The sequence below is a fragment of the Aquarana catesbeiana genome, linkage group LG03, assembly GCF_042186555.1.
Source record: "Aquarana catesbeiana isolate 2022-GZ linkage group LG03, ASM4218655v1, whole genome shotgun sequence".
In the NCBI taxonomy this organism is placed as follows: Eukaryota; Metazoa; Chordata; class Amphibia; order Anura; family Ranidae; genus Aquarana; species Aquarana catesbeiana.
In genome coordinates, this window is record NC_133326.1 from 714,425,533 (window position 1) to 714,440,504 (window position 14,972).

Here is a 14,972-nt window from a genome sequence, read left to right on the forward strand (position 1 = left end):
TGCAGACTGGGCTGGGGGGATTGTGCAGACTGGGTGGGGGATTGTGCAGACTGGGGGGGAATTGTGCAGACTGGGGGGCTACACAGTGCTCTGGATGGTGGTATGAGAGGAGGCCTGCAATGTACACAGTGCTCTGGATGGTGGTATGAGAGGTGGCCTGTAATGTACACAGTGCTCTGGATGGTGGTATGAGAGGAGGCCTGTAATGTACACAATGCTCTGGACAGTGGTATGAATGGAGGCCTGTAGTGTGTACACAGTGCTCTGGACGGTGGTAACAAGTATTTCCTTTTTTTATCTCATGGACGAAATGTGAGAAATAACGTATATATCATACAATCATTCCATAAACACATACACTGCATATATCATTTGAGGAAAATATGCTTATCAAATAGTTTACCATTTGCCAATAATAAATAAATAAAAATATGTCCCCGGGTTTCATTTTGAAAATCTGATCACCTTAGTGTACACAAGTTGTGGCCATGAAGCAAAGCAGGTACCCCTTTATTGCATTCGACAGATACCACCACCCACCAAACCTGACCTATTCATAGATTTCATAGGATCTGGTTTCCATCACATGATTCTGATTGCAGCTTCCAGGTCGGTCGTGCCCAGAGGAACCCTTCCCTCTGGACTCTACAGTAGATAGGATCACTCTGCAACTACCCCATATCCATGTGCAATGCACACAGTTGCAGGTTGGTGGCGTTGCTTTAAAGGGGTTAAAACATAGTGGTGAGGAGGTGAGATATTGTCAAACACCTCTGAAAAATGATCTGAGTATGGACCACTTTTCGAAGGAGTGTCAGTCCCTGCCCCCAGTGTTAATGAACCCTAAAGCTGGCCATACATGGATGGAAATTCAGCTGGTTCAGCGGGGATCGGCTCGATGTCAATCAGTGTGCGGCTGTCCCTGCTCAGCAGAAGTCAATCATTAGAACGATTTCTATAAAAGAGGCATGTTGTAAAATTTTTCTCAATCCCAACTGGCTGCCGCCCAGTCGGTGTAAGTCGCCTATTTACAATTCTGTATTCCTTCAATTCTCACTGGTTTACAAAAAAACACACACAATTTAAAATTTACAAATATGTGTTATTTATTAGCTCAATACGGGTTCATGTTATAGAATTAGAAGGAATTTTGTAAGTTATGTTGTATTTGTATCCACTAATAATGATTTTCCTGTATTTTCAGCAAAAATATTATTTTGATAAACATTTGCGCAATTATAATGTTACTTAAATCTAAAAATCTAATAGATCAAAAACCTAAAAATCAGTATAAGTGATACAATATTAAATCATTAGTTATAAAAGTGATCCCATAGAATTCTATTGGTGATCCATTCTATGGGGACACATTATATTAGGATCCATTATAAAAGTGATATAATATATGATATAATAATGTAGATACACTTATCAATCATACATGATGACAGCGATATATGATGAAAAAGAATGACACAATCTTCAAACTTATTATATTCTTATTTCTACTAGATATTGTAATCTTATATGATAGATAGATAGATAGATAGATAGATAGATAGATAGATAGATAGATAGATAGATAGATAGATAGATAGATAGATAGATAGATAGATAGATAGATAGATAGATAGATAGATAGAGATAGATTTGGTCTTAAAGGGCCAGTACACCTTCATCTTTGCCTCCCATAAGTCATGTTACACTCTGCGCTCTGTCTCAGGTCCAGCACTCTATACAATGTGCCATCTCACTATACATAATGATCATGGACTGGGAGGAGCCAAAGGAAATAATACCCTGCCCCCTTCTGTAAGTAATGCAGCAGCCGTACACCCCTATAGAGTCTCTATGTACATCCACACGCAAAGCCGGAGAAGTGTACACTGTTATATTGCAGTCTATAAATAACAACAGTAAGTACATCTCTCCAGGTAAACACTGCACCCCCAGATCAGTGCACCCCATCACCTCTTACCACTGAACATAGTCATACTGACTGATCAACCTTTCGCCAGCCCAGAGGCGGGATAAAGAGACTCCACCCACTTTGTCCTCTCAGGGTAAAGTGGGAGGTTCTCTTGAAAACACTCCAAACCCCCCTATTTATTCTCCTTTGCTGTTCCCCAATATGTTGTTGCTCCATCAAAGCCCTTGCTAGGTTCCCAATTTCACCGGGTATGAAGGATCATGTGATTTTCTCCCAGCATACAATGCTCAGGCCTAAGCAGCCAATCACCAGGCTTGAATACTGTCACATAAGGGAGGGGGAGGGGTGACATCATCAATCCTGTGTAAGCTCTGACATATTCCAACATGGAACCTACATGGGGGGGGATGGAGCATCAGAGGAGAGCAATAATGGGGAATATAAAGGGGTTGGGATGGCCCCTGAGTGGACAAGTGACAGAGTCTCTTTAAGACCATTGGGGGTCCCAAAACAATGTGACATACTTGGGTCTCAAAAAATAAATAAAGCCTCATATAAGATTCCTAGGTATTGAGACACACTTGGGGCCCCAGACTCCTTTTAGCACCCAAGGCAAAAACTCAAAGTGTCCTCCCCCATGAGTTGTGAACTAAAGCGATATAAGTTGCAGGTTCTGCCATTTTTGTGCCCCCATCCCACTGAAGTACCCAAGTTGGCCACCTCTTCTGCAACTCTTTGGCTCAGCCCTGCCACCAGACCCTTGGAAATGTTTGGGGCACCTTGACAATATTAGATTTTTCAGGCTTCCACACAACGTGACATATTGGGGCCCCCAGGGACTGGGGCATATTTGGGGAACCCTAGAGAATGTCACATACTTGTGTTCCCAAGCCATATGATATATTTGGGGCCCCTAGGCAATGTAATATTTTTGTGACCGCCAGACAATGTCATATACAGTATTTGGGCCCCCGGCTTCCCTCATAGGCTTTCAGAAAGATAAAGTAACAGATTAACCCCGTGTTCTCCTTTTCCCATAATACATCTCTTCTTATTCAGCGCACTAGTGCAGAGTGTGAGACCCGGAGCAACCAATCAGGTGTGACTGTTAGCAGCACTGTGATGTATATTACTGTTCAGTGTGTTGAGGGGGTAGAACCGGCCCTCCTGTATGGGGTCTGGGCAGCTTTATGGTGCAGGCAGTTCAAAAAGCTGCTGATCACAGCTCAGAGCCCCACCATCTCCCCGGCAGTACAGATGGCTTTCCCTTCTCTCCTTCCCACCGGTTGCTGCAGGGGGAGCCACAGGGGGATCAGTTTCAGAGACTGGCCCCCACTGCTCTGATCACCCCCCTCCTGTCCACAATCCCCATTCCCCACAGCTCTAATCCCATGGTGGCCCTCTTCTCCCAACAGCTCTGTCAGCTTCTCCTCCTCTCTCCCCCGCTGGCTGTCAGCTGCTGTGGGCACACAGAAGGACCAGTAGATATGTCATATTTATCAGCCCCTTCTTTTTCTGAGTGAGTACAGTGAGTGATTGATAATGATCACTCTTGTGTTCATTCATAATTGAAATGTGTTTACTATGCTTCAGTTTGTGAATGAACAGAAAGCCTCTGTACAGAGCACCCCCTGTTCATTCATTCTCTGCAGCTTCAGCTGCAGAGAAAGGAGTGGGGATCTCTGTTCTCAATCTCTTCTTCTGTCTCAAGAGTGTATTATCAGGGGTCTGTATGGACCCCTGATATTTCACAAAACCCCTCCACACACAGGGCTGTTTAAAAAATGTAAATAATAAAACAAAAATAAATTGTAAACAAAAAAAAAATAATTAAGGGTTCCTTCCCACAGGTACTCTGGTCGCATAAATGAGTAATTTGTTCATGCAGCTGAAGCCGTGTTCAGGGCCATACACCTGACCCCACACACCTATCCAGGCTGGGGGGTCCCTGTCAGGTAATGTATGGGGCCCTATGATTCCTAACAGCAGCCCTGATAGTGTTCTCCGGTCTCACCCTCTTTGGCTTCTCGTATATTCTACATATTACGAGCCTAATGTATGCCGTGTCTCTGTAAGGTATTGTCCTCTCTGGTGGGGAAGATGAGGGTGAGACCGGAGAACATGCTGCACAGCAATATACATCTCAGTGCTGATAACAGTGACACCAACACAATTATATCAAGAATACATTCTATTAAAGTCTATGCCAAGCAAAGATCTTTTCTTTATAGTTTTTGATGGAGTGAGGGAGGATTAGAACCCCTGTTATGTTTTTACTGATATCTGGGGATTCCCCCTTACTTGCTGTCCTGCTGACAACATTCTACTGGCCAGGAAGTGAGAGAAAATCAGCAAAGGGGACCCAGACATACTTAGTAGAATAGGGGAAGGCTAGAGCCCCAATCAGATTTTATTAGAGAGCTCCCCTCACTTCCTGATTGGTAAAATCTTGTCACCGGGACAGGAAGTGAGGAGAAATCTCTTTAATGGAGATCTGGATAGTAGTAAAATCCTGACAGGGGTTCTAACTCCTCCCCACTCCATCCAAAACTAAGAAAAGGAAACATTATGGGTGGACATACACTTTAATAATACATCACATTTTATTGTCTTAGCAGTAAATCTCTAGATTCCTTCTTCATATATTTCCTCTGAGATTGTTACATTTCTTTTCATCTCTATTTAGTATAGATTGTATGGAATAGGAGGAAAGACAGGAGAGGTGACCCCATCCTATCCAATCACAGCGACCGCACTGCACCCCGCACAGAGTGACTGCAAGTGGGGGAGGGGCAGCGAGTAGCGGTGGAGGAGCAGAGGGTACAGGGGGAGGGGCAGAGAGTAGGGGGAGGGGCCAGTGGAGGAGATTGCTGATGTCACACACTGTGATAACTTTCTGTTTAATGATTACAATGAAAGTAATTGTCATGGGATAGATAGATAGATAGATAGATAGATAGATAGATAGATAGATAGATAGATAGATAGATAGATAGATAGATAGATAGATAGATAATTATATAGTTAGGCCACACCCCTCTTTATTGACAAATAGGAACATGTCATTCACTATTACTCTAGTAACTGGAGAGATCTCCTACCCAATCACAGGGAGTGACAGAGGGAGAAATCTCACATTTAAAAAAACCTGCAGGGCACTGACTGAAGTCCCACCCACTGCTTTATCCTATTGGCTGAATATTCTACCAGTCCCACTACCCATCCCTGTGACATCACCACTCTCTGGGCGGAGTTCTCACTATTACTATTATTCCCTATTCCCCCCACAGATCTTTAAACAACTTCTCTGAACATATATCCCAGCATGGAGGGGCTCAGTGAAGATGGTGGTGAAGGTGTGGAGATGTCGGATCGGATCACACAGATCATAAAAGGAGATCCGCCCGACCTCATAATCCAGATATATCCTGACTCTGTTACTGGAGATATTGGTAGGTAAGAGGATCTTATTACTGTCATGTCTCACCACATACTCATTTTCTTTCCTGTACAAACTCCAGGACTTCTTATTATATCCAATCGCTGACTGCTCTATTCCTCCCCTCTCTATACTGGGGTAACACATCCCGATTCCCCACCAATCTGATCCCCTGACATCCACTTCCCAGTAATGTCTCCCTGAGGAGAAACTCCGACTGCTCAACACCTGAGAATAATCCTGAAATCTCTCTGTTGTTTTGGGGCGCTTCTGATTTCTATCTGACCAGGATACAGTTTTCCTGTCATCTGATATATGGAGATTATTATGAGCTGTGTTTACATCCAGTAATATGTCTGCAGCTCCCTGTATATAGAAGTATACATTTACCTCTGTTATTATATCAGATAAACCTGTGTGTAATGTGTGTGATATCCCATCCACATCCAGACCCCCTCCATCATGGAGGAGTTCCTCATGTCTCTCTCTGTCCTCATTATCTCCATCCTCAGTATCACACAAGTCACCTGTGTCTGATTCCTGTAAGACAGTCAGTGGATCCGTCATGTTACACAGCTCCTCAATGTGACGCATCTTCCTGGACAGATCCTCCTTCTTTATTTCCAGATCCCGGATGGAGATGGAGATCCGCTCTGCCTTCCCAGAGACTTCCCTCAGGATTCTCTTCTCCAGGTCCTCCAGACGTCTCCTGAGATCTCTAAACAGGGCAGTGACTCTCTCGGTGTCACCAGCTGCTTTTTCTTCTACTTTCCTCCTGTGTTCCCACAAACTCTGGACTCTTTCCTCTGTCTTCTTTCTCTTTATCAGAAGGTTCTTCAGAACATTCCTCAGTTTCTCCTTCTTCTTCTCAGAAGCCTCATCCAGCATCTCCACCTGGTGTCCACGATGTTCTCCAGCCAAACTACAGGACACACAGATACATGTATCATCCTCAGTGCAGTAATATTTCATAATTTCATTATGGATGGAGCATTTCCTGCTCTTCATGGACAAGGTGGGGTCACATAAGATGTGCTCTGGGGACTTTTTGTGGACTTTCAGGTGTTTATCACACAGAGAAACCTCACAGAGCAGACAGGATCTAACAGCAGGTACAGGAGAGTCCACACAGTGAGTACAGAAAACCCCGGACTCCTCCTGATCTGGCTGAGCAGACAGGAAATTCTCCACTATATTACGTAGTGTTATGTTCCTCTGCAGTGCAGGCTGATCCTGAAACTTCTCTCTGCATTCAGGACAGGAATATCCGCCAGACCTCTCCTGTGTATCCAGCACACGATCAATACAGACCTGGCAAAAGTTGTGTCCACATTTCAGGTTTACAGGATCTGTATAAATGTTCAGACAGATGGAACATTCCAGCTCAGCTCTCAGGTTAGCAGACGCCATCGCTGACAGTAGAAGAGAGAAATTAAAGTGAAAATCTCTGACACCAGAGAAGAATGCAGTTGGGAGGGGTCACATCCTCCTACACAGGGTGAGGCTGATCCAGATCTGTATTATTAAAGTACTGAGAAGGAAGGTTTTTTTCAACAGTAGTAAAGATAATCTAACGATAATCTAACCCCCCAACTTTGAGAGAAAGAGGGAAAGATGGGTGTAAAGAAGAACACACTAAGGCCTCATGTACACTGCTGCTGGTAGACGGACATTTAGGAGCAGTTGGCAGTTTTTTCAACTGCCCCTGATCTCTCCTCTATGTTATCTTATCTGTCCATGTACACAGGGTTGTTTATAGTTGTTTCTAGGAAGTTGAGCTTAGAGGCATTTTTTGGAATGCAAAAAAAATGCGCTCATAAGCTGAGTTTACAGGCATTTCAAGTGCCAAACGTTTCTAAACGCGGTAACTTGTGTTTAGCCACGTTTAGTTTTACAGGCGTTTTTCATTTTTGGCTTTTTTTTTTTAAGTGCTTTTAAACGCAAACGCGGCAAAACGCCACTATTCACGGCATGTAAACATGGCAAAACTGACGTTTTAAACGTGGGTTACTATCTGTCAAGTTAAATCGTTCAGGAGAGGTTGTAAAAACGTCCCGTGTACATGAAGCCTTGTACACTAGACGTTTAGTCCAAGTGTGTCCAATTCTGGGATATTAGTATTCCCAGGAGCCACAGGTGCAGAATCTAGGCCTGCTTCCTGCAGCCTGTCGCAGTCTTTGAAAGGCTGACATACACTGCAGCTGGATGGGGCTGAACACTCTACTTCCTTAGTGAGAAAGGAGGCCCAGCGACTAAAGACCACCATTTCTTTGTGAAGAACAAGGAAGGGTTCCTTACTGGATAAGATTGCTAATTCTGAAATCTGTCTCATTGACATGATACACTGATAAAACCCACCTTACAAGTAAGGTCAGCCAAGGAAATATCCTGAATGAGCTCAAGGGGAGGCTTCTGTAGAGCCAACATGACCAAATTGAGATCCCGTTGTGACAGGTGAATGAAAGTGGAAGCAATGTGAGCCACCCCTTAAACAAAGGCCTTTAAAAGGGAATAAGTGACCAGCAGTCTCTGAAAGAGAATGGCCAATGCTAAGACTTGACCCTTCAAGATGCTTAAGGTTAATTACTGCTCCAGAGAAGCTATACAGAGCCCTCCAAAGTGATAGACCTTGTGAGAGGTTGATTTCTAGGCTTAAGCAGCATACAAATAACAGAGTCAGAGAGACTTCAAACTTTCAGGACTTGGGTTTTAACAGCCAAGTGTTAAAGCCAGGGACCATGAAGCAGGATGGTACACTGGTCCTTGAGACAGCATGTCTGATTGGTCTGCAAATGACCATGGATTGTCTCCCAGGAATTGGAGGTTGTCCAAGTACCAACTCCTTTATGGCCAAAATGGTTCCACTAAGATGACTAGAATGCCCTCTATCTCGATCCTGCAAAGCTGTTGGGAGACAATCTGTAGCAAATAGAAAATGTAACAGTGGCGGTCTGTCCATTAGGGGAACAGGGGCACCCCCCCATCCATGCGTCCAGTCCCCTAATCTACATGCGGGGCGCCGGACACATGGATTCCATTGTGTTTTTTTTTTCTTTTGAAGCACGTGATTAAGCACGTGATTGGCTTCAAAAATGGTGGGCTTGGGGCGCAGAGCATGTGCCCCGAGCCCGCCAAATTGTGTGACATTAGCGAGTCTTTATAAGATATATATTTATGTAGCGCTGACAACTTTTGTTTTTAGCCATATGTGTGTTATACAGGACATAAGTTGTTATAGTGCCATCTTGTGGACAATTGAAAAGGTACAATACTTTTATGTTTCATGATTAAGAGAAGTGACATGGAAGTGATTGATTGTTTACTTCTGAACTTTAACTATGACCTACCCACAATGCTCCTGGACAAGAGGAGAACTGAACTGCATTGTGGGAGGATATAAAAGGTCCGGGAGCTGCCATCTTAAGTCTCTTGTTCCTGGGACGCGTGGCCTGCTAGCAGAACTCTGTGGGTGTGTGTGTCCCACGGGGTTGCGGCCTACCTTGTGAAGGAGTGGAGCAACAGCGAGGATCCTGCCATCGTATCAGTGTGCTGGAGCAGCAGAAGTGATTGTTCCGGAGACCCGTGGAGGAGGTAACCGAGGACTCCTGGTCGTTAGTGAACGGAACAGTGTGACGGCGTGGTGGTGGCTCCATACTGACTGAGAACTGCTGAAACGAAGACATCTACCTGCCCGGATCCCGTGTGGTGAGAGGGTTAACACCCGGAAGTTTGTTTAATACTACACACACATTTAGAACTGTTACAGAGTGTTGCTGGGACTGATAGTCCCACGGAAAAAATTAAGTTGGAGAACCTTACATCTGAATAGACTTCAGTATTCAAGACGGATGCTAGATGTTTGTCTTCTTCATATAAGAACACTTAGTCAATCTGCTGGATTATAATTGCCTTAGTGTATTACATTACACTGCGCAACACCCAGGAGGAACCCTTTGTGAATTACAATTACAAAAGCTAGCGAATACTGAAGACGTCAGGACTACCTTTTTAATTGCAGGGCCCTGCATTTAGTTACCAAGGATAGTGACTTTACAGTTTAGAGCAGGGGGAGGTCCCTGGTATAGATATATACAATTAGGTATATTTGTGTATGTTACCAATTGTCATAACTATTTACTATACTATTGCACTACGTTGGTGTGATAGTGTAATCATTGTAATAACCCTTTACATAAATATATTATTTACACAAAGAAAGAAGTTATTTTTGGTTATTACTGAAGTTTGTGTGCAGTGTTGTTATTTCTCCTGCAGGTGGAGCTACAGACACCCAGGTAGAGGTAAATATAAACAAGTGTATATTGTGGGTTAAAGTCAATACTCATACCATTACAACACTGCACTACAGCTGTGCCAAGGGGATTGAACAATTTAAGAGGGGTAAAGAGATAAGAGGACAGGCCCGCTTTAAACCAGCAGCTCCACCGAGAGTTATTGCTACATGTGGGGGCTTGTCCGGGATAACTGTCACTCTGAAATCAAGCACCCCCTTAAGAACCATAGAATGGATCCCCCCACTGTGGCACAGTGGAGTGAGGCGGAAGGCACCCGCTCAGAAGCGAGCATTGCCATGGAACTCTGGGGAGATATCTGGGAGAAAGAACACATTAACCGAGTGGTAAAAACACTCAGTTAACTCGGTTAAGAGCCAAGGTGGTCGCAGTAAGACCCAATCATGAGACATTCCGCACTTATGCATTATTGGAGTGGAGGAAGGAAGTTCCGGAAAATTTCAAGGGTGCAAGTGTTGAACTCGCTGACAAGACCAAGTTTTATCTGACCCACCCAAGGGAAGAGAGGGAGAATCTTGTCACCTTCCCCTCTATGAGTTCAGCAGAAATCAAGGTTCCATCACAGTCAGCACTGGCTGCAATTGAGCCAGAACTCATCACAGCCCTGGGAAATTTGGTGTCCCAATGTCAAAAAGAGAACCCAACATATTCAGGGAGTGGGTACTGAAAACTGGGCATTTTCTCGGGCCAACGGTCTGTACCCAAATGAGAAGACACCTTTGAAGAGTGGTTGGAACAGGCTACACAAGTGTTGGATGAGTGGGACATCCCTGAAACGCAAAAGAAACAGCGGATTACTGAGAGTCTGAAAGGACCTGCTTCTGAGGCCATTCGAAATTTAAAGCTCAGTAAACAGAACTGTGTAGCCCAAGACTACTTAGATATCCTGCAAGATGTGTTTGGACGTACCGAAAAGGTTTCTGACCTAATTTATCAATTAGAACACACCTATCAAGAAACCGGAGAGAAGTTGTCAGAATATATGAGATGGTTAGACAAGGTCATTCACCAGATATTGCTAAAGAAGGGATTAGATCCTAGTAAGGTGGATGAAATTCGAGCCAAACAAGTCTTAAGAGGTGCCCAGCCTTTGGACCCCATCACCCTTCAGTTAAGAACTCGCCAAGATGGAGGCATCTTGAAGTACCCAGATCTAATTCGGATTGTACAGAGGAAGAAGCTATTCTAGAAAGGAAGAAGGAGAACATTCAGGAGCCAAAGCACACTGTTGGAGTCCGAACAGTTAGTGTGATGGAGGATGATCCCCAGATTGCGCTTCTTAAGACTCAGGTGGCTCAGTTAACCTCCCTGGCGGTATGATTATTTCGGATTTTAGGTGCTGAAAGCGGTACCATTATTTTGCATGGAAATTTGGCGTTTTATATTGTAGGTCTGTAAATCTTAACAATAACACACTTAAATCTGTCCAAACCAGAGTCTAGTAGATATCCCGGGTATGATAAAGTTTGAAACACAAAAACATAAATTATAATATAATAAATAAAAATAAATAATTAAAAAAAAAAAATAGTAATAAAATAAATTTCCCCACAATTCACTATCGCTCAATTCTGCAAGTGTTCTAATTTACTATCGCTGTTTTCTAGCTGGTCTAAAGCCACTTTTGACGTAAAGGGACACTTTTTGGTTGCTATGGACAATCTCGTTTCCAGGCAGAAAGAACAGTGTATATCATGTAAAACTGCATGCAGGGCATGGGACAAAGCACTGGAGACAAAAGGGATGTGAAATCATTTCATACAGTACTGTAATCTGTAAGATTACAGTACTGTATGTGTTATGATTTTTACTTTTTTTTTAATTTGCCGCCAGTCTCCGCCCCCGTGCGTCGCGCCGCTCGCAGGGAACGGAGCCTGGCACGGAGAGGCTTCGGAGGAGGACGGAGCCCTCGGACACTGCGGGTGACATCGCAGGATCCCGGGGACAAGGTAAGTAACGCCGCCCCAGGATCCTGCAATGCGATCCCGAGTGTGGCTCGGGGTTACCGCTAATGGTACTGAATTTTAACCCCGAGCCACACTCAGGAAAACCGCAAGGGAGGTTAATGGAAATTATGGCTTTGCTGACCACGAGACCCCCAAATTCGCCTAATGGAGGAAAAAAAAATTGAAGAGAGTATCAGATTCCACCTTCAGAAGCCAATCTGGACTTTGTTTTAATTGTGGAGGAGTTGGACATTTCGGGAACGTGTGCCCAAGTACAAGGGCAGCAGTACAACGTCAAAAGCCGGCGGAAAACTTCAAAGGGCCCCAATGAAGGAGTCAACTGGGTGCCCTGTAACTGTCGTCAACTCCAACGAAACCCAAGTTCCCAAAGTTTTGAGAGTGAGAGGAGGAATGAAGTTGAGTGAGCGTCCATGGAAACGAGGAGTCAAGATGCGCACTAATAAGCAAAGTAAGCCAAACACTCTTGGTGGTTTTCCCCTCAACCTAGTTGGACCCTCTCCAATCATCCCAATCCAGGTAGAAGGAATCTACGCCAAGGCACTGCTGGATACTGGGGCCAAAGTGACCTTATTGTATAAAGATTTCTACATGAAGCACCTCAGGCATCTGCCCCTGCAAAAGTTGGAAGAATTGGAGATATGGGGCTTAGGCACCCAGAACTTTCCTTATGAGGGATATATCCCTATCAAACTCACCTTTGACCCAAGTGTGGCTGGAAAGGCGGAGACTTTTGACACCCTGGCAGTTGTATGTCCCTGACCCCCTGGGGGCCCATAAAAGTTCCCTTATCATCGGAACAAATACTAATCTGGTCAGAAGACTCATGACACCACTTGTACAGAAGGAAAGTACCCTGGCTACGAAAGTGCACCCCATGCTAACCCAAGTGTACGAGGACATAGTACATGAGCAGAAGGCCCCACCAGAAGGGGTGGGAAAGGTTTGGCGTTTAGACCAAGGTGAAGAACTGCTACAACCGGGTGAAGTGGTGTGCATGAGGGCCTCTGTCAAGTTGAGTTGGAGACAACCTGGTCCTTTCATTGTCCTGGATATGGACACTCAGGAAGAGGATGTGGGTCTGGAAATCCTCCCAAAAGTGCTATCTACTAAGGCACTTAAGAGAAGCAAGGGGAGAGTCTCAGTCAGTGCTCGGAACACGACAGCCTTGCCTGTGAAGATACCAGCAAGAATGCTGCTTGGGCAGGCAAATCAAGCAACCCCGGTTTTGCCAAGAGATGTGAAAAGGGGACCAGAAGAGGAGATTCCCATCGAGAATTTTTACCCGAAGAACACCTCGCTTACGCCTGCGTGGATGGAGAGGGCCAAAGCCCAGCTCATGAGATGGAAAGAAGTTTTCTCAAATAGTGAGTTTGATGTGGGGTATGCCAAGAGTGCAGAGCACAAGATCCGGCTGGAAGAAGACAAACCTTTTCGGGAAAGGGTCAGGAGGATCCCATTGGGAGATCTTGAAGACCTCCGAGAACAGCTGGCTGAGCTGAAAAGGACTGGGATTATCAAGGAGTCCAGGAGTCCATACGCCTCCCCGATAGTGGTGGTGAGGAAGAAAAATGGGTCACTCCGGCTGTGTATCGACTACAGGACTCTGAACCGACGGACCATTCCTGATCAATACACTACCCCTCGTATAGAAGATGCCCTACAGAGCCTGTCAGGGGCGAAGTGGTTCAGTGTATTAGATTTGAAGAGTGGTTATTATCAGATCCCCATGAGTCCTGAGGATAAAGAGAAGACTGCTTTCATCACCCCTGTGGGGTTCATTGAGTTCAACCGGATGCCACAAGGTCTGTCTGGGGCCCCAGCAACTTTCCAGTGGCTCATGGAGAAGGCAGTAGGCGACATGAACTTGATTGAGGTCTTAGTATACTTAGACGATATCATTGTATTTGGCCGAACTGTTGAAGAGCATGAAGAGTGACTGGAAAAGGTTCTAAAGAGATTACATGAAGAGGGTTTGAAACTTTCAATGGAGAAATGTCAGTTCTATCAATCTTCAGTGAACTATCTGGGGCACATTGTGTCTGAAGAAGGGATAGCAACTGACCCTGAGAAATTGGAAGCTGTTACCTCTTGGCCAAGGCCCACGAATGTGGCTGAGCTCAGGTCATTCCTAGGATTCTGCTCCTACTACCGGAGGTTTGTGGAGGGGTTCGCAAAGATAGCCCACCCACTCACAGAACTACTGAAGAATCAGGAAGAGGCTGATGTGGTTTCGGAGAAACCTGGGAGGCAAAAAGAAGGGCCTCGGAGAAAAAAGGAATCTATCCTGGATCAGTGGACTCAGGAATGTGAAGAGACATTCAGTCAATTGAAGAAGAGTCTTACAACTGCTCCAGTGTTAGCTTATGCGGATCCTACCAAGCCCTATGAACTGCATGTGGATGCCAGCCGAAATGGGCTGGGCTGAGTGCTCTATCAGGATCATAATGGACATTTAAGGCCTGTTGCTTATGTGAGCCGGAGCCTGTCTCCTGCTGAGAAGAGCTACCCTACTCATAAACTTGAGTTTCTGGCCTTGAAGTGGGTCCTGGTAGACAAGTTGAGAGATTATCTGTATGGAGTTGAATTTGTAGTTAAAACAGATAATAACCCCCTCACATACTTACTCACCACCGCAAAATTGGATGCCACAGGCCATAGGGGTTGGCTGCTCTCTCAACATTCTTCTTCAGCCCGAAATACCGACCGGGAGTGGGCAACAGAGATGCAGATGCGCTGTCAAGAAGACCCCACAGTCCCCTGAGCTCCCAAGAGGATTGGACTCAACTTGCCCTCGAAGGGGTAAGAGCCCTTTGTGAAGGAGCAGAAAAGCAGGAGAAAGGTGGAGCCAGAGCTGAAGAGATTGGAGTGACTACAGCAGGAGTACCCAGGTATTACTGTAATGTCTCCCAGATTGCTGCAGAGGGTTTACCTAAGTTATCAAGGAAAGATCTTAGGAAAGATCAACAAGAAGATCCACTCTGCAGCTTGGTATTGGAAGCTCTGGAGGGTAAACACCCTGATTTACTTTTGAGAAGCGCCCGAAAAGAAGCTCTGTTGTTACATAAAGAGTGGGATCGGTTGCAGTTGTTGCAAGGGGTGGTCTACCGAAGGGGCCCCTCTGAAGATCTGGAGGAGAAGTGGCAACTGCTTCTGCCAGAGAAGCATAGAGAGACAGTGTTAACCGCTCTACATGATTGTCATGGACATCTGGGGTCAGAAAGAACTCTTCAATTAACACGAGATAGATTCTACTGGCCTTATATGAGGAAAGAAGTGGAGAATTATTGTCACTCTTGCTATAGGTGCATCCAGAGAAAGACCCT

General features: G+C 44.9%; 1 protein-coding gene across 1 annotated transcript; it reads right to left on the bottom strand.

The window, feature by feature from the left end:
* Window positions 1-1,102: 1,102 nt before the first annotated feature.
* LOC141133676 (E3 ubiquitin-protein ligase TRIM39-like) lies at window positions 1,103-6,844 on the bottom strand. Its single transcript, XM_073623172.1, has one exon. The coding sequence runs from the start codon at window positions 6,777-6,779 to the stop codon at window positions 5,199-5,201; it is 1,581 nt and encodes a 526-aa protein (XP_073479273.1). The 5' UTR covers window positions 6,780-6,844; the 3' UTR covers window positions 1,103-5,198.
* Window positions 6,845-14,972: the final 8,128 nt, after the last annotated feature.

Excerpts from the sequence above, each read along its gene's own strand:
- LOC141133676 (XM_073623172.1), bottom strand. The coding sequence starts at position 6,779 with ATGGCGTCTGCTAACCTGAGAGCTGAGCTGGAATGTTCCATCTGTCTG.